Here is an 18817-nt window from a genome sequence, read left to right as displayed (position 1 = left end):
TTGACGATGTTGAAAAGAGTTGTAAACGGGATGTTTGTTTGGAAGACGCGAAGGTGTGTCGAATCAAGTGTCATTCGTGTAAAAAAAAAAAAAAGTGAATGAAAAAAAAAGAAAAAGGAAAGACATTCCTCCCAACGGGGGGGGGGGGAAGGAGGAAAGGTTAAAAGCGAAGGTGAAATTTTTAATAGTTTGCAATTAGACAAATAAATTAACGATCAAAAGTGGACAAGTGACAATTTACTATCACATTTATTATCTTCGGATAATAGAATAGGATAATGAGATATTTGATTAATTATTTATTAAGTAAACGCTAATATAATCGTAAAATTAATGTGTAATTGCAAAACTACCGTTTTATCAAAATGTAGTGGTTTCTTTCCGTTGAAAGAAATTAAATTAACGTTTAAACGCGTGCCAAAAAAAATTTATATATATATATATATATTGTGTGTGTGTAAAGTAAAAGATTGCTCTAATATAATTGCTAAATATATATGTAACGATCTTTTCTTTGTCAGATGATTTTTTTTATAAAAATCTGTATAACTTTTATATAACAAAACATCGCAGATAATCGACAAAGAAATCTTAATTTCGGGCCAATTAAAGAAAAAAAAAAAAATTCATTATCTAAAAAATGATGGAATCGAGAAAACTCAATTGGGGCAGATTAATTATTATTATCTCGATGACAATTTGATCGTCGTGAAGAGTTAAGGCAAGATAAAATTGCCGTGTTGGTAATTTTCTCTTTAAGAGGATCGGTCATAATCGTGATTTTAACGATTGTCGATTTGCCCCAACACGAATTCGAGTAAATTGATACTTAACAACGGAGAAATGCTCCCCATCGAGCGCGTACGCACGTTGAAAGTGAAAAATAGTTACGAGGGAGAAAGTGACGGCGTCATCGTTCGAGCATTCGTCGTTGAACCGCGATCAAGAAAAAAAAAAAAGAAAAAAAAAAAATATATATATATATATATGTTTCTCAATATTTCTAACCTCGAGCTCGAATCAAACGAAATATAATGGATAGAAATTTTATTTTCTCTATTTTCTTTCTTTTTTTATACACGTATTTTCTCATCGAATAAATATGTCACGCTGTTAAATTAACATTTCGATCGAAAAATTTATGCAGAATTTAATAAAGAAGTTGAAAAATTAGATACAATATTTATTCGAGCACAAATAATATGATTAAATTTGTAAAAAAAAAAAAAAAAAAACAGAAAATATAACATAAAATAGTAAGCAAAACGTAGAAAACCTCCCAAGATGATCGTCGTGTACAATTTAAAAAGGAAGCTTGCATTCCAAAACGGTCCTAGTCATACAATTCGTGACTAGGATTCTTATTAGCTACGACGTGCCTCATTTCTTCGACTTCGTAACGGAGAAAATTGTGTAATACGTTACAAGCGTGTCATCCGTGTCGTAAAACATAGACTATGCGCGTGTATAACCTCAAAAATCTTGTATCCTCCAACCGAAGTTGTTGTACGCTGATGAGTAAATATTTAAAAGAAAAGAAAAAGAAAAAAAAGAAATCTCAATTGCAACCGATTAGGTTGAAACGAATGTGTTTGCTATATCCTCGACTACGATTTTCCTTGTCACAGGTTTGATGTCATTAAAAGACATCGAAGGAGATGTGTTCGGGAAATTTTGCGAAATTTCGCATAACCTACAATTCTGTGGACCGCTTTCCAAGTGAATCGCGATTTCACTTTTTTCAAGAGGGATTAAAAAGAGAACCGTCATAGGTAAGAAATAATAACCGTATATTATATACTTGATGGTTTCGTGTCACTTATTATCCTTTTATAATTTTGTTTCTTCATCCTCGTTACATCGGAAGTAAGACTTATCATCATTTTTATTTTGCTCGGTGTTTATTCTTTCTAAATTTGAGAACCTATTTCCGCTTATTGAAACTTTTTTCCTTTCGTAGAAAATATTTAAATTATAATCGTTAATTGCATCAGATATTGCCCACGTTTCTACACGCTTTTGCATACAAAAATATTCACTTATTATAATCGAGTCATATCGATCAACTCTGTCAAGACTGTTATAATAATTTAAGATATTAAGAATTTGTTGTACAGTATATATCATTATCTTTTGATGCTTTCCCTTTTTTATGTTATACAAATTATACGATAAGAGAGAATAAAAAGTGGGGGAAAAAAAGTAAATCTGAAAAGCAGGAAAACGGAAATGAAATTTCACTCATGCGTGAATATTATGAATGTGTTAATTGATGCGCTCGGTACTTCAGCCTCGTTCACTTTCCCGATGACTCGTAACTCGAATAAATTTCAATATCTCGCGTGGAAATATCGTCGAGATATTATGATAAAGTGAAAACGTGCATTTCGCAACTATTATATATATATATATATATATACCCAAATATCGTTTTCCCGCCCAAATTTACATAATATAACCCGGATGATCCGGTTGTAAGACGAAAGCGTATGCAAATTATGGGACGAAATAACTAATTTTAATACTAAATTTATTTATCGTATTAAGATACGACATACGTTACGTTCACTGCTATACACGATTTACATATTGTGTATCTTTGTACGAAATCTTTTTCTTTTCTTTCTCTCCTTTCGATTTTATTACACGGGATTAGAAATATAGTAAAATATAGGAGTACCGATATTTTATTGTATACGATGAGAAATTTCAAAAATCCCATCTAATATTAAATTTATTCATATCGAGACACGATATACGTTCATCGCTATACTCGATGGTGTATCTTTGTACGAAATCTCTTCCTTTTCTTCTCTCCTCTTCCGTTTACATGTTAGTAAAAGATAAGAAATATAAGCAAAAAATGGGAATACTGATATAACTTCTTTTATTTTATTTCTTTTATTTCTTTCGTTGATTTTATTTTATTATAGTGTAGGATTAGAAATATAGTAAAAAATGGGAATATTGATATTTTATCGTATATAATCAGGGATATTAAAATAACATTCAGAATGATACCGATAAGAAATTTCAAGAATTCCATCTATTAAATTTATTTATATTAAGATATGATATATGTTACGTTCACTATTATACTCGATTTGCATATGGTGTGAAACGAAATCTTTTTTTTCTCTCTCTCTTTTTTTACACAGCATTTTATTACAACACGGGATTAGAAATGTAAAAAAAAATGGGAATACTGATATTTTATCGTATGTATAATCGCGGATATTATTAATGTTCACTTCAGAATAATATCGATATAATGAGAAATTTCAAGAATTTCCATTAATATCGAAAGTAGTGTTTTCGAAGAGAGAAAGAATATGTCATAAATAGTACGAGATCTTGGACACCGGATAATGAATTATTCGATACCTTACTACAACGGCGTGTTCTCATAAGATTTCGTGTCTAGGTTGATATTCTTGAACATGTTGACATACAAACCAGTCGAAATTCCTGTTTTACACACTTCCAATACATAGATACAAGTGTTACAAGTTACATCAATGGTATCGAAACTGGGGAACGGACGAGTTCTTCGAGTTTTTTTTCGTTTTCTTTTCTTTCTTTCTTTTTTTTTTTTTTTTTTAAATTCTCTCCTCAAACTTGACCTTCCACCGGACGACTTAGTTTCACAAATTATTTATACAGCTGTTATAATCGCTTTGTCGGTTTCATTCCTGCGGAATAAAAAAGATTGTCAATGAAAATAGAGCATTTACCGTGAAAGAAACACGAAAAATATATCGTCGAAATACCGAGCGAAATATTAAAAAGATGTTTATTCAAAAACTCAAACATCTCTAATTTAAATTTTCGTATTTCTGTTTTATTCGTTCCTTTTTTAAATATTTTTCAAAATCATGAAAATATAAACTCGAATTGAAATAAATAAAATAACGGCAAAAGATGTTATTTATCCCTTGTTGTCTATTATCTATTCCGAGAAGGGGATTGTAATCGTTTCACGCAATCCTTCGAGCGATTCCATTGTTCGTCGCAATCGATTGGGTCACCGAAAAATGGGGAGATCTTGGAAATGAAATAATTAATCGGTATATCTAATCGATCGAGCGCTATAACGACAGATAACGCGATCCATAAGATCTATCCCAGATTGATTTTCAATAGTCATCGAACGACTGTTAATCGGCCAACAACAATGAAGAGATTCCCTGCGATATTCGTGCTCGTTGCACTTTGCTTCGCTTCTGGGGCATTTGGTAACTAACTAAACTTTTGTCACGATTACTCGTTTCAATTTCCATCCATCGCAAATTTTAATTAATATCACGCTAGAAAAGTTAAACTTTTACGTTTCAATTATAGAAAAAAGTATAAATAGTTTGAAGTAACTTATCCTTTATATCGTTTATTTTCCAAATAATTATCGATCGTATTATTCAGCATTATCGTTTTGATATAATCCCATCGCGTTAAATCCTAAAATACCGAATATTTTAAATTCGAATTTTAATCTCTTCGATTGATAAAGAGGGGAGAACAAATTTTTTTGAATCTCTTACGTGATATATCTATGTATGTATATATATATATATGAATAATGAGTAAAAAGAAAAAAAAAAAATTTCGCAATCGATCGATGCTACTGGAAACACCTAAGACCGCTCATTTTACAGAAAAATATATATATATTTGCTCTGCCATATTCTAAATCTCGGCAAATATGCCTAAGTATCCGACGAGTTGAAACTCGTCGTCGTTTCAAACTGTTTACTTTTGTCTTTGAATCTTTTCTTCCTTTTAACTCTCCAATCGCCAATACCGATGAAAGAAATTACTAGGAGGGAGAAAAAAAAAAAAAAGAAGAGAAGAATGAAAAGATAAACAAGGAATTTTTCAGCATCGATAAAAATTCATATATATATATATTGTAACATAGGTCCTGTTTATTTTTTCCCCTCCAATCATTACCACTGCGAATGATTAATCACTTTTAGAAATAACCACCTGGTCGAACCATTAACACCATCGTAACACTCGAGCAAAGTTTACATCGAATAAATTATGATGAAACATTCTCGCCGAATATTTCTCGCCAAGATAATTCTTTCTTCAAATTTTTATCCATTTATTTCTCCTTTTTCCCATTCGACAGCGAGGAAAGGATTCGGTCCTGGAGAACAGGAATGGGGATACGTGAAAGTACGATCCGCCTCGCACATGTTCTGGTGGCTCTACTACACCACCGCTAATGTGTCCTCCTATTATGAGAAACCGTTGATTATCTGGTTGCAAGGTGGGCCGGGAGCATCGTCCACCTCGTACGGAAACTTCGAGGAGCTTGGCCCTCTGGACGTCGACTTGAAGCCGAGAAACTTCTCCTGGGTAGGGGGCGCGATTGTTCCACGCGAACAACTGTCCAACTTTTGCTATAATTTAATATCTAAACGCGCATGCGTATTACCGCACTCCCTTCTTCCCTTTTTCCATTTGGAATAATATAAATAAATGGAATAATATAAACGTTGTGATTGAGATATCGAGTGATTCGGGTAACAAGTTATAAAAAGAAGAAAAAAAAAAAACAACTTGATTTCGCAATTTGGTTCGTTGGAAAGTCATCAATCTTCTTAATCGAATTTTTATCGAACGTTTCAATTAATTATCGAAAAGTCCATTAATTAAGAGTTAACGAGTATATTTTTATATTTTTTTAAATTTCGAAAGCCATACGCGTGTATTTGAAGAAATTTCGAGAGACAAATATGTTAACATTACGATCGAAATCGTTCCGAATTTAAGAATTAAATTGATTTAATCCCAAGATTTAATATTTTTCTTTTTCTAGATTCAATTTCGATCGAAGAATTTATTATTATATTTTTCATCGTATCGTGGGATATTACGGATAAAAATATTAAAAAAAAAAAAAAAAATTCGCAGGTGAAAGACTACAACGTCCTCTTCATCGACAACCCAATTGGTACGGGGTTCAGTTATGCCACGTTGTCGAGCGGATTCGCGAGAACAAACGCGGAGATTGCTCACGATCTCGTCGAATGTATGAAAGGTTTTCTGAAAGAGTTACCGCAATTCCAAGACGTGCCCACGTATATCACGACCGAATCTTACGGAGGGAAAATGGGCGCGGAATTCGCTCTTCAATGGTACAAGGTGATGTTTACGATTTTGTTTTTTTTTTGTCTCCGTAAAATTTTAAAAACGATCGCGAAGAGGCATATTTCTTGAGATAATCGAACGAACGTTAAGAAGGTTGTAAATCAAAACGCTTACACGACTTCGACACTTGTTAATGGGTTAACTTTCATCCCGCATTCGTGTCGATATATCGTAAAACTGTTTACGTGTCAACCTCGCTATTACTCGAGGTAATAAAAACGCTCGTCGATATCTAGAAATTTGTATCGTTTTCCTGGTTATTTACTTTCTAAACTGCAGGCGCAGCAAAGGGGAACTATCAAGAGCAAGTTGAAGGGTGTCGCCCTCGGTGACGCCTGGATCTCTCCGGTTGACTCCGTCATGACTTGGGCACCCTTCCTACTCTCCACGGTATGACAGTTCGTCTCCTTAATTCTTTCAAGCGATCCATTTTTTTTTTTCACCAAGTTTCAAGTAGAAACGTTTTCGCTCTCAGGGCATGGTGGACACCGAGGGGTACAAGAAGATCGATGAAGCGGCTCAAAAGACGAAGAATGCTGTGGAAACGAAGAGCTGGAGGGTAGCCACGATGCTGTGGTCCAACGCGGAGGCGGTGATCAACGAAGTTACCGATAACATCGATTTCTATAATATCTTAACGAAAATGGAAGCCAGCGGAATGCGTTCCCTCGTGGCGAGGATCCGTTCGAAACCATTCCTCCGAGGTAAAATTGTATTGTACATAATGTGTATTATACATTGTACAGTGGAGTTTCTAACATTCTGTTATTATTCGAATATTTCAGAATACGCCACGTTCAACGAAGTCTCGTTGAGTAGGCTTATGAACGGACCCGTGAAGAAAGCTTTGCAACTTCCGGTCAACCACGGCGACCAATCCGATTTGGTATTCGAGAAGTTGCAAGAGGATTTCATGAAACCTGTGGTCAATATAGGTATTAACCGAAGTAAATTGTATTCGGGGCTTTTTTTTTTAAACAGGATTAATTTTTAATTTATTCCAGTCGAGGAATTATTGGACAAAACTGATATAAAAGTTGCGGTAATCACCGGTCACATGGACCTCATCGTCGACACTCCAGGTATATTTTATTTATTTATTATTTATTTTCCTGAGTATATTAGTCTATATTAAATTATTTCTTTCAATTTGGTATCTAATTTATTTTTCTTTTTTTTCATTATCCATGATGTAGGTACTCTGAAATGGGTTGAGAAGATGAATTGGAAAGACGCAAATTTGTGGCACTACGCCTCCAGATATCCCCTAGTGGTGCAGGAGATCATAGAAGGTTATGAGAAATCTTACGGCAATTTCGCCATGTACTGGGTGAACAGAGCCGGTCACATGGTAAATAACTCGTATAAATTGAATTTCAATTATTGGTTGTAGAAATCGTGTTATTTATGAGAATTATTCCATCGTATAGGTACCAAAGGACAATCCAGCAGCAATGGCAAGGATACTGCAAAAACTCACGGAAGAATAAATCGAGTTACAAGTGATGAAACGACTCATTTGCAAGAAATGGAATTGAGGAATAAATTAAAATTCGTGTAAAATAAATAAGCGAGAAGAGCTACATACATAAATTTATACTTTTATCACGTATTATTCCTTCGTCGATCAATTTCTCTCTCGCCTTAAGAAGACTTGAAAAATCTTCCAATCTCGAAAAATTGAATTACGTTATCGATATTGTTCCTCATCCATATATCATTGTCCAAAAAAAAAAAAAAGAAAGAAAGAAAGAAAGAAGAGAAGGAAGGGGGAAAAAAACCTCAATCTCGATTCAATGTTATTCCTCATCCCATATATTCCAATAATATATATATATATATATACTGTCCAAAAAGGAAGAAAGAAGAGAAAAATTCGATTCGACGTTGTTTCTCGTTTATATTATTTCAATAATATACTATCCAAAAAAATTGGATCGTCAAACATCGTCGATCCGTTGTTCCTCGTTTACGTTACAATATAATCTGCCAAACCTCCAAAAAGAGGGAGAAGGAAGGAAAGGAGGAAAAATTGGATTAATGAAGCGTCTCGATCCCAGCGCTACTCGTTTCCAGAGTCCATTTTAACGACGGGTAACGGTTATTTCCGAGAAAATTCGCCGTCACGAAAGGGGCGGTTCGTTTATTTTTTGCAATTGAGCCGGGGCCCCGAGGCGGAGGTTCTGCTCGCGCTGTGAATTTTCCCACACTCGTAAAACGTCGCAGTAGCAACAATCCGAGACCGGCTAAACCCGCAGACGCCCGCCGATTTTGTCAATAAGGAACGATTGTTTAGATTCGAGCGGATACCGGGCAGTAAAACGGAACGGATCCGCAAACAAGACCGCCTGCGGGCCATTTTTCGCCAATGAAGGGGAAACCGCGGTTGCCCGAATCTGTAAATAAAACAAGAGGAGGAAAGGGACTACTTTCTCTGCTCTCCTCCTTCGACCTTCTCCCCTCGATTTCCTCCTATTTCTTTCCCCCCTTTCACGTTTTATCTCAAAAAAAAGGACGAATTTCCTTTTTTTTTTTTTTTTCCCCATTGAAGAGGAAAGAGTTTGGAAAGAGGATTTTTATTTTATGGAAGGAGAAACGAGAAACGATTCAACGATTCAATTTCGAGTCGATACGATGACACGAGTTGACTGTGACTCTCGTTCGAAAATTATTTTTACCATCTGCTTCTGCGGCTTCTATAAATGTTTTTCTTTACTTATACCATCGGGATGATTTAAGGAACGGAAAACAGGGGCGCAGGATTAACGCGACCAAGACAATTCTGGATGTTTTTCGAAGAACATACCGGGGATTCCCGCCACGCTCGAGCCAAGGTGGCGGCCCCCAAGCTTTGAACGCACGATAATCCGCCGGTTTCCTCCTGACGTCAGATCGCCGATGATTTGTTCCTTAATATTTCAAAATGGAACGAAGCCCGAAGGACGGAACCAGAAACGGTGAATAAACAAATAACCACGTTTCTTCTCCTGATCTCTCCATTTTCGGTTACGGTTGCTGTATATCCTCGCGCAAGCTGTGGCTTCGCCTCTTCACGAAAACACGATCGAAAGAAATATTTTTAAGTTAATGGATCGTTAAAAATCAACGGAGAGAAGATTATTTCTCGTCATATTTTTCTTTATCGTATGAAAAAAAAAAAAAAAACTAATAAAATGAAAAGAAAATTTAAACGTCAGACACGCAATAAAAGATTCGATGTAATAGATATTTGTTTGATTATGAAAAAAAAAAAAAAGAAACGAACGTTGAATATAATATAACAAAACAGAATAGCATCGATAATCTCGATATCATCGTTTTATTTCAACACCCAACCGATAATAATAAAATCATTAACAAAAATATATATATAGAAACAAAACTAAAAAGAGTAAAAGATATTTGAAATTCTCTTATTTATCCCTTTTTTTTTTCCAACAGGAAAAAACGCGGAGTCGCGAAAGTTCGTGAGAAGAGGGTGGTTGAAAATTGGATATTCCTTCCTCCCCCCCCCCTACCCCCAAGAAGTCACAAGTCGAGCTCGTGGGAGAGAGGGTGGCGAGAGCGGTTCCAAGAAGCGGCACGGTTTCGGTATAATTACCGCAACTTTGTTTACGTATCGGCTCGTTTACTGCCGGCGTGGGTGTTGGGACAGCATATGTGTAAACAGCAATAAAACATGTAGCCACGGGTCCCGGATAGGTAACCGACACCTCCCCCGCGTTTGAAACCCGCGAACGACGTATCTCCAGGAAGAAGCGATGGGCGGAGCTGGTCCATCCTCTGGATGGTGCTCCTCCGCGCGTCAAATTAAACACCCTTCGTTAGAGGATTGATCTGAACCGGTCGGAAGTTGGAATCAGTCTTCGATGCGATACCAACTCGGGCCAGTTCAAGATAAGATTCATATATGTACATATATATTTTTATAATTATATTGAAGATTGATTTTGGTGGATTTGGATCGTTTTACGAAAACCGTTAATTGTTCGTGGAAGTGAAGCGGTCTAAATAATCGTTGAATTGTATTGAGAGAGAATGCACAGTTCGGTTTTCTTTGGCGAGGATCTTTTTGTTGAAAAGCTTGATCAATCTTTGAAGAAGAATCGCATTGGGGAGGCGAATTAATTGAAAATTATGAAACTATTTATTTGGAAAATTGTGGAAATCGCGATCGTGTTACAATTTTAAGTTGGGGATACCGGAACGAGGATCAATGGGGGACAATTTGCGGGGATACGATGAAACGAGAGGAAGAAGAAAGTGAAATTGTATATGTATATTAAATAAACTTCAACTCGGAGATAATTTTCGGGGAGAAATCTATAATCTGATTTCATTTCTTTTTTACGTATAATAATAAATAAGAAAGATAATAATAATTTTAATGTACGTAAGAAAGGGACGAATGGTAAAAGAGAGTGAAGTTGTGTCAAATTAGATAATAAAACTTCAGAAAATTAAATTAAAAAAAAAAAAAATCCAATATCAATTCTTCTTAAAGAACAAGATATCGGTAAAAAGTGCGTTAAATCATCGAGCGTGTCGATCATTCCATCTTCCGATGGAGTCGAATAACTATCAAAATCATCCTTTCTCCATATCGAAGATTTACAGCTGTGATTTATCCAGAGGTTGCGAATTATGGAGCACGGAAGAGGCGTTCCCAACGATGTGTCCTTTGCCAAATTATTATAGCTTGGTACCGGATATAATAAATCCGAGAAGTATACCCCTATCATGGGATCTTCCCATAATAAGATACAAACCACAACCACGCTACGAGAAACCACCGTATTCGTACATTGCCCTAATAGCCATGGCTATTAATTCCTCGCCTAAACAGAGATTAACCCTTTCCGGCATTTATAGATTCATCATGGACAGATTTCCTTATTATAGAGAAAACCGTCAAGGATGGCAAAATAGTATAAGACATAACCTAAGTTTGAACGATTGCTTCGTGAAGATACCAAGAGACAAGGTGGTTGGGAACGATAACGCTGAGGATCAGGCTGGAAAAGGGAGTTATTGGACTTTAGATCCTTCAGCGAGCGAAATGTTTGAGCATGGCAATTATAGAAGAAGAAGAATGAGAAGACAAAAAGGATTTATACAGGACAAACAGATGGAACAGGATCGCACGATGGTCTCGGTACAAGTTAAATCATTTTTTTTTTCTTTTTTTTTTCCTTCGATAGTAAAAAATTAATTTTATTCCAACTAAATGCTATAAAAAATTTTAAATGTGGAATATTTTTTTTTTCCAAATTTTTTTACATTATTGATATTTTAGGTTTCATCGGAAATTTTGTCCAATTTGAAATGCAAAGAAAAAAATGAACAAGAGTATAAAACAGTTGATACGAAGAACGCTGAGGGGAATACACGAAATAGTAAAATAATATACACTGAAGCTCAAGGACATTGTGTAAAATCGATGATGTTCACAATCGAAAATATTTTGCGAAAATCTACGAATAAAACTCCAGTTTAAATAATTTTTTTGTACTAGATTTTAAAACGAATAATTAATATCATTATATTTTATAATTTGTACTATCAATGTACTGAAGCAAAAAGTGTAGACCATATTATTGAAAACACTTGTATAGAATATAAAATGAATACTGTTTATTATAAAAATGTGTTTATATTTTTAATTATACATTGGATATTGTGTACAAAGATTAAAAGTATTACTTAACGATTATTTTAAAATATGGTACATTATGTACAAAATTATATATTAACATGTATACAAGGAAGACATTATATATGTAAATTATTTTAATAATCTTGTGCATCAGCAAATAAAATTATTTTCGAATAAAAATGCATAACTATAATTTTTAGAATGCATACATTTCTAAAATGCAATTTTATTAGATTATATCTAATAAAATTAAATAACATTTAATATTCACATATCATATATTACATATATTACATATCATTAATATTAATACATATAGATCAAATATTAAATAAAACTATTTCTTAGCACTTGGATATATCAGAAAGTTTAAAAAAAACTTATTTGTATCAAATTTAAGAATATATAACATTATAAATTGTTATTCGAATTTTCTTATAATCTAACAAATCAATTTTTTAAATATTATTGTCTCACAGAGACATCATAGAATGTATTTTTAAAATTAATTAATTAATTTTTGATATTAAAAATGATTTTAAGCATTTGGATTTTTCCTCATTAATTCTAAATCAGCATCCATCATATCTTTTACAAGATTCTAAAACATGTATAATTCTATTTATTAAACACAAAACATTTAATTGGTAATTAAATATTTTAAAGCATAAGGATAAAGAATAATAATAATTGATGTATAAATACCTCAAATGTAATAGTAGGTTTCCAACCAATTTTTTCTTTTGCTTTAGTAGCATCACCCAAAAGTACATCCTATACAGATAAAATGAATATTTATCATATTTTTAATAATATTATAATAATATAATTATCGTTATTATGCAATAAATATTTACTACTTCCGTTGGACGGAAATATTTAGGATTCACTCTAACTAATACTTGTCCTGTTTGTATATCCTGTCCTATTTCATTTATTCCTTCACCTTCCCACTTAATGGTACGACCTACATATTGAAATGCTGCTTCCACAAATTCTCTAACACTATGTGTCTCTCCTGTTGCTATAACATAATCATCTGCTGTCGGTTGTTGCAACATTAACCACATTGCCTGTAAAATATAGTATACAAATCTCAGAATATCTATTTAGTAAGTAGTAGTAGTTCTATTTTTAATATTATAAAAAATAATACAAATAATATATATTTTTACTTCAACATAATCTTTTGCATGTCCCCAATCTCGTTTAGCATCTAAATTTCCTAATTCAAGAATGTCTTGTAAACCAAGATGTATCTTTGCTATAGATCTGGTCACTTTTCTTGTAACAAAATTCTCTCCTCTACGAGGACTTTCATGATTAAATAAAATACCATTACAAGCAAACATATTATATGCTTCTCTATAATTTATTACGATCCAAAAACTATATAATTTTGCACAAGCTGAAATTTTAATATGTTTAATTTAAAATTTATAAAATTATAAAATAATATTTTCATATAATCACCATATGGTGAACGAGGATAAAATGGAGTTTTTTCATTTTGAGGTACTTGAGTTACCCTGCCATAAAGTTCAGATGTTGATGCATGGTAAAATTTAACAGATTTTTCAAGGCCACAGGTACGTATTGCATCTAATAATCTAACTGTTCCTACTGCATCTACTTCAGCAGTATACTCACTTACTTCAAAACTTACCTTATAAAAAATAATAATCTATTAATATAAAATGTTTTTTGCATATCATTTAAAATTATAAAATTTGATATTTACCATAACATGACTTTGAGCAGCAAGATTATAAATTTCTGTTGGTTGTACAGAACTAATTACTTTAATTAAACTACTGGAATCTGTCATATCACCATAATGCAGCTTCATTTTGCCTTGACGATGACATTTTGGATCCTCATAAAGGTGTTGAATTCGAGCAGTATTAAAAGAGCTAGCTCTTCTAATTATACCATGTACGTCATATCCTTTTTCTAATAAAAATTCTGCTAAATAGGAACCATCCTAAAAAAAATTATGTTAGTCGTCTATTTTATGTTGAAATAAAATAAGATTTCTTTATACAATATAAAACAATAATATATATTGAAAATTAAATATTTGATACAATAAAGTAAATATGTCAACAAAGCATGAAATGTCAACTTTACTTGTCCAGTAATACCAGTAATTAATGCAACGCGTTTTCTACTATCAGTTGCCATTTTCATACACTATTTATCAAAAAATAAAAAATTATTTTCACTTCCAAACTATATTTAATACTGATAAGATAATTCGTTAAATTTATTCGTGTGTAAAAAATATTTTCTTTCTTGGCCATCGAGTTTCCGAAGCGCTTTTATTACTAGTTAGGTGGCGCCGTTTTTCAACTATTTAAGAACATCGCTATAAAATAAATATCATGATTTTAACATATATTAAAATACATATATAATGCATATTAAGAATTTAAAAATTAATTTATCTAATCATTTCTAAAAATATAGTAATTTAAACATATATAGAAATTTAAGATAAATAGAAAGATTATATGTTATTATATTTTCCAAAAATTGTTGCCTTGATTCTCGTTTTCTACATATAAAAATATACATATGCATATATATATAACGTAATATAACAATATAATAATATAATAATATAATATTACAGTATAAGAATATATATAAAAAAAATTTTAAATATATATAACATATAAAACTATTCTTTTTTTTCTATTAAAATTTCCAAATTTTGCAACATATTATAAAATGAACGATGAAATATTCGAAAATCTTTCTAGACTTCCGTAGATAAAAAACAAATATAAATAAAGAAAATAAATAATAAAATAAAGACAGAGATACGATAAAAATATTATAATCAACACCATCTTCAAACTATCACAAATAAAATATAAATATAAATGAAAAGAGCAAATCATAGAGAACATAGTGAATAAGAATTGATTATCAATGACATCTCTATTTTGAAAAAGATAATTTTTTAAAGAGATATTTTTAGTTTTCAAAAGATGATCCTGACAATCAATTCTTATTTATAATAGAGAAAGATATATAATAGATAGACAATAGTCAAGAATTGACTACCAGTACCATCTTTTGAGATTCTTACAGAAAATATTTTCTGTAAGAACCTTATATTTTTTTGAAACATTCAAAGATGGCACTAATGGTTCTTATTCTATTTCTCTTTCATCATCTATTATCCTTGTTTGTAACAAATACTTCTTTGCTTCTTATGTATTTCTATTAACAGATCAAAACTTCCAACGTTCATCCATGAGATGATATTACTCAAATAGTTTATTTAAAAAAGAAATGAAGCAGCGATAATTTTATGTTCAAAAATGTAAAAACTATCATAAATAAATCTATATATATTTATCTATATATATATGTAATATATTTGTAAAATAAATATATGAATATAATTAAATATCGTATACTAAATATTTTATGGCTAAAATTTAATTTTATTTATTATACTTGTATATATATATTTAGATAAATAAGATAAGATAAAATAGAAAGTTTATTAAAAATTCATGTTTATATTATGTTTCAATAAAGTATTATTATATTAATAGAAATTCAAAATTTTAAATTATTTATTTTAATTTATTATTTTAATTTGTTATTATTTTATACTTATTTTATATTATTAATTTATTAAAAAGGAAAGATAAAAATAATTTAATTTATGATTTATTTTAACAATTATATTTTTAATTTAAAATTATTATATTTGAATTTAATAATTATCTATAATTTTTATTTTTTTTTTTTACTTTAATTTAAATTATAATTGTAAATAATATTTTTATTTCTTTTAGAATAAATATTTTATTTGCGTATATATGGCAAAATAAATTTTTCATTATTGGTGTATTCTTGCAGAGCCAAATATAAATTAACCAATCAGACTTATGACAATCATTGAATATATATAACTCATTCATATAAGAAAATAATGCTGTTTTGCTTGCCATTTTAACTTCAAAGTGTATTGTCATTCAGTGTGAGAAGTGTTTGAAATTTATTTAATAAAAAATATTTTTAAAAATGGTTTTTTTAAGTGAAATTCCAGGAAGATCTTTATCAGATTATGCGACAGAAGGTGCAAAAATGAGAAATTTCAATCCTTATGCTGATAATGGAGGGTAAGTTTTAAATATAACCTAAATTTTTTTAAGATTAATATATAAATATTTTATTGTAAATATCTTAAATATTGTGCATTTATTATCTATTATAAATTTTATTACAATTTTATTTTTTTATATATTTTATATATATATATTATAATTATAGGAGTGTCATAGCTCTTGCAGGAGATAATTTTTGTGTAATAGCAGCAGACACGCGTCTCAGTACAGGTTTTTCTATTTATACGCGTGAACAACAAAAACTATTTCCTTTATCATCAAAAACTGTTTTGGGTTGTTCAGGTTGTTGGTGTGATACACTTACTTTAACTAGAATTTTATCTGCTCGAATGCAGGTAAAAATATTTCAAAATATATTAGATGATAGAATTTATTAGTTTTTTTTTGATTATTAAAATTAAATATTTATTATAACTTTATATATTATGATCTTCGTTTTATATAACAGATGTATGAGCATGAACATCAAAAAGAAATGCCAACACCAGCAGTTGCACAAATGCTATCAACAATGTTATATTATAAACGTTTTTTCCCTTATTATGTAAGTAATATTCTTGGTGGATTAGATGAAAATGGTAAAGGTTGTGTCTATAGTTATGATCCCATCGGACACTGTGAAATAACAAAATACAGAGCAGGTGGTTCTGCTGGAGCTCTTTTACAGCCTCTCTTGGATAATCAGGTATTAAACAAGTGTTATTAAAAAATTTTATTAAATTTCATTGTAATTTATTGTTAAAGTAATATACCTGTTTAGATTGGGTATAAAAATCAAGAAGGTGTTGAACCTGTTCCTTTGACTCAAGAGAGAGCTGTTGCAATTATAAAAGATGTTTTCACATCAGCAGCAGAAAGAGATATTTACACTGGTGATTCCATATTTATTAAAATTATAACAAGTGATGGTATACAAAATTTCAGTTTTGCATTGAGAAAAGATTAATGAAATGGAATAAAAATAATGTACTATTGAATTTCTATATGAATAAAATTAACACTAAAAAATAATTAATATTTATTTAATAATTTTTTATTTTTATATACAACTATTATAATTCTTATCATATTATACATTGAAATGAATGTGTATGTGTATGTATAAATGTTATCAAACCAATGATTTATATGCATACACATATTAATCTTTTATTTCTATTTGCATTAATACTATTTTATTTAGCCTACATTAATCAAATTCTAAAATATATTCATAAATGTATATCACAATAATAATAATCAAATGTATTTCAAAAATGTAACAAAATTGTATATAAATTAATCTATAAATTAATGTCTGCAATGTGAGAACTGAACACATAACATTTAAAATTAAATAAGAGTGTGCTTCTTGTATTTTATACATGAAGACATACTATAACAATTTACTTTATAATAAACAATAATATATTTAATAAAATAACATTTTATTTTAAAGAATATAATAAAATAACGAAAGTTGAAGAGTATGAGAATTGTTCTCAATCCTACAATTTTTCTTGCAGTTCTGTGTAGGGAACAATATATGAAGGTATGAAGTACAGATTCTTCTTCACAAAATTCACTTTTTATTCCCAGGAGTTGATAATGGTTTACCACGATCTTTGCCACGTAATTTTATTCCCAACACTCGTTCAATTTTGCCAATCACCATTTGATTTGGTATTCCACGACCTGCTTCATAGTCATTGATAACTTGTGCTTTTTCATTCACTTTCTGTACACAATATAATTATATAAATGATATACATATACATAACATAAATATTTATGCTATGTAAGTAAATAACATACTGTTGCAAGATCTTTTTGAGATAATCCTTTACTTTGTCTTCCTTGTTGAATTAATTTACCAAGATCAAGTGGAATTTTATCATGCTTCAATTCTTCTGTTTCTCTATCCAATTTAGCAGTGTTTTTAGTTGCTACGTGTTGTTTATTTGTTCCTCCACCCCCTAGCATAAAGAACAAATCATCTTTATATAATTTTCAAAAAATGATTTGTTGATTTTGTGAATTTTATGTTGTATTACGAAAAAAGATGTAAATAGTTGACAGAATTCATAATATCACATATTGCATCATAATATTACGTTCATAATATTTAAACACATGAATATATCTTCAACCAACAAAAATCATGAAATCAATCACAGATTAAAAAATGAATCACGTAAATTTAACAAACTTAATGAAGTTTACGTACATTTTGCTTGAGTTTCGACTACGAAACCTTGACGACGTGCAGCATTCACTGCCTGTAAATAAACACAATTACACAACAGTATATGTAAGAATTATTATAGATAAAATAGATCAAAATATTTTTATAAAAGTTACTTGTTCCGATTTAAGTACTGAAGCTTTTGGGGGACGTTTTCGCAGAGTAATAGGAGTAGTGTCCCAGTCTGACATATTGAAAAAAGTTGAATACGCCGATAGAAATTAAAAATTATATTATCAACGCACACGTAATATGCGGTAACTACTGTTCTGTCGTACTTGTTCCGAATCTTCCAGTAACTTCTCTGTATACGTTCCAAAAAGCATGATTTAACGTACAGTCTCAGAATCGACCCACATCCAGATTGTCCAATTTTCCCCAAATTATTTCAAATATATTTTTCAAGATATATAGTTTAATTTTATTTATGTAATTATAAATATTTATTTAAAATTTGTTAAATATTAATTTTTGCAATACATTGATTTGTTTTTTGTTAAAAGTATATACTATATATACAATCGCAATTAATTTTCTATATTCATGAAATGCGCGTAAATCAAATGACCGCGGTATTTAAATAATTATAAATATATTTAAAATTATAAATAACAAATTATAAATTCATAT

General features: G+C 30.6%; 5 protein-coding genes and 1 long non-coding RNA gene across 8 annotated transcripts; 3 read left to right on the top strand and 3 right to left on the bottom strand.

Annotated features, from left to right (window-relative positions):
* Positions 1–1621: 1621 nt before the first annotated feature.
* LOC100866684 (retinoid-inducible serine carboxypeptidase) lies at positions 1622–7765 on the top strand. Of its 2 annotated transcripts, none has more exons than XM_012485734.2 (9): positions 1622–1772; positions 5132–5361; positions 5920–6150; positions 6436–6546; positions 6632–6860; positions 6942–7091; positions 7161–7238; positions 7353–7507; positions 7587–7765. In XM_012485734.2, exons 2-9 carry the CDS (start codon positions 5197–5199, stop codon positions 7644–7646), a joined length of 1179 nt encoding a protein of 392 aa, XP_012341188.2. In that variant the 5' UTR covers positions 1622–1772; positions 5132–5196; the 3' UTR covers positions 7647–7765. The 2 variants fall into 2 exon arrangements, with proteins under 2 accessions (XP_012341188.2, XP_012341187.2); XM_012485733.3 differs by lacking the exon at positions 1622–1772 and adding an exon at positions 4124–4235.
* LOC147657331 (uncharacterized) lies at positions 3032–5359 on the bottom strand. Its single transcript, XR_015292528.1, has 2 exons — positions 4984–5359; positions 3032–3692 (listed from the first exon to the last, which is right to left on the bottom strand). It is a non-coding gene; the product is annotated as an uncharacterized LOC147657331 (long non-coding RNA).
* Positions 7766–9976: 2211 nt separating the features above from the next.
* Positions 9977–11992, top strand: LOC100866803 (forkhead box protein I1). Its single transcript, XM_003693108.4, has 2 exons — positions 9977–11311; positions 11453–11992. Exons 1-2 carry the CDS (start codon positions 10721–10723, stop codon positions 11651–11653), a joined length of 792 nt encoding a protein of 263 aa, XP_003693156.1. The 5' UTR covers positions 9977–10720; the 3' UTR covers positions 11654–11992.
* On the bottom strand, positions 11790–14697 carry Gmd (GDP-mannose 4,6 dehydratase). 2 transcript variants are annotated; one of them, XM_031915980.2, is made up of 8 exons: positions 14665–14697; positions 13957–14180; positions 13554–13796; positions 13286–13478; positions 12988–13220; positions 12670–12885; positions 12518–12586; positions 11790–12413 (listed from the first exon to the last, which is right to left on the bottom strand). In XM_031915980.2, the coding sequence occupies exons 3-8, from the start codon at positions 13659–13661 to the stop codon at positions 12351–12353; spliced, it is 882 nt and encodes a 293-aa protein (XP_031771840.1). In that variant the 5' UTR covers positions 13662–13796; positions 13957–14180; positions 14665–14697; the 3' UTR covers positions 11790–12350. The 2 variants fall into 2 exon arrangements, with proteins under 2 accessions (XP_031771840.1, XP_003693043.1); XM_003692995.4 differs by having other exon boundaries at positions 13943–14180; positions 14665–14687.
* Positions 14698–15633: 936 nt separating this feature from the next.
* Prosbeta6 (proteasome beta6 subunit) lies at positions 15634–16974 on the top strand. Its single transcript, XM_086909955.1, has 4 exons — positions 15634–15957; positions 16109–16298; positions 16412–16648; positions 16724–16974. The coding sequence occupies exons 1-4, from the start codon at positions 15860–15862 to the stop codon at positions 16907–16909; spliced, it is 711 nt and encodes a 236-aa protein (XP_086766081.1). The 5' UTR covers positions 15634–15859; the 3' UTR covers positions 16910–16974.
* mbf1 (multiprotein bridging factor 1) lies at positions 16975–18773 on the bottom strand. The gene is made up of 4 exons (XM_003692996.3): positions 18304–18773; positions 18170–18221; positions 17758–17918; positions 16975–17680 (listed from the first exon to the last, which is right to left on the bottom strand). Exons 1-4 carry the CDS (start codon positions 18376–18378, stop codon positions 17525–17527), a joined length of 444 nt encoding a protein of 147 aa, XP_003693044.1. The 5' UTR covers positions 18379–18773; the 3' UTR covers positions 16975–17524.
* Positions 18774–18817: the final 44 nt, after the last annotated feature.

The sequence above is a fragment of the Apis florea genome, unplaced genomic scaffold (genome assembly GCF_048593485.1).
Source record: "Apis florea isolate Af1SG1 unplaced genomic scaffold, ASM4859348v1 contig_3170_pilon, whole genome shotgun sequence".
NCBI classification, from domain to species: Eukaryota; Metazoa; Arthropoda; class Insecta; order Hymenoptera; family Apidae; genus Apis; species Apis florea.
The sequence above is the reverse complement of the archived record's forward strand: the minus strand, read 5'-3'. Positions and strand labels throughout refer to the sequence as shown.

Bases quoted from the DNA above. Each gene is read 5' to 3' on its own strand.
- LOC100866684 (XM_012485733.3), top strand. From the start codon at position 4,175: ATGAAGAGATTCCCTGCGATATTCGTGCTCGTTGCACTTTGCTTCGCT. The intron at 6,861-6,941 runs GTAAAATTGTAT...CGAATATTTCAG, and splicing joins TTCGAAACCATTCCTCCGAG to AATACGCCACGTTCAACGAA. The intron at 7,239-7,352 runs GTATATTTTATT...TCCATGATGTAG, and splicing joins CCTCATCGTCGACACTCCAG to GTACTCTGAAATGGGTTGAG.
- LOC100866803 (XM_003693108.4), top strand. From the start codon at position 10,721: ATGGAGTCGAATAACTATCAAAATCATCCTTTCTCCATATCGAAGATT. The intron at 11,312-11,452 runs GTACAAGTTAAA...TTGATATTTTAG, and splicing joins AGGATCGCACGATGGTCTCG to GTTTCATCGGAAATTTTGTC.
- Gmd (XM_003692995.4), bottom strand. From the start codon at position 14,002: ATGAAAATGGCAACTGATAGTAGAAAACGCGTTGCATTAATTACTGGT. The intron at 13,797-13,942 runs GTAAAGTTGACA...AATTTTTTTTAG, and splicing joins TTACTGGTATTACTGGACAA to GATGGTTCCTATTTAGCAGA. The intron at 13,221-13,285 runs GTGATTATATGA...TTAAAATTTCAG, and splicing joins TTATCCTCGTTCACCATATG to CTTGTGCAAAATTATATAGT.
- Prosbeta6 (XM_086909955.1), top strand. From the start codon at position 15,860: ATGGTTTTTTTAAGTGAAATTCCAGGAAGATCTTTATCAGATTATGCG. The intron at 16,299-16,411 runs GTAAAAATATTT...TTTATATAACAG, and splicing joins TTTTATCTGCTCGAATGCAG to ATGTATGAGCATGAACATCA. The intron at 16,649-16,723 runs GTATTAAACAAG...ATACCTGTTTAG, and splicing joins AGCCTCTCTTGGATAATCAG to ATTGGGTATAAAAATCAAGA.
- mbf1 (XM_003692996.3), bottom strand. From the start codon at position 18,378: ATGTCAGACTGGGACACTACTCCTATTACTCTGCGAAAACGTCCCCCA. The intron at 18,222-18,303 runs GTAACTTTTATA...GTTTATTTACAG, and splicing joins CAGTACTTAAATCGGAACAA to GCAGTGAATGCTGCACGTCG. The intron at 17,919-18,169 runs GTACGTAAACTT...TCTTTATGCTAG, and splicing joins AGTCGAAACTCAAGCAAAAT to GGGGTGGAGGAACAAATAAA.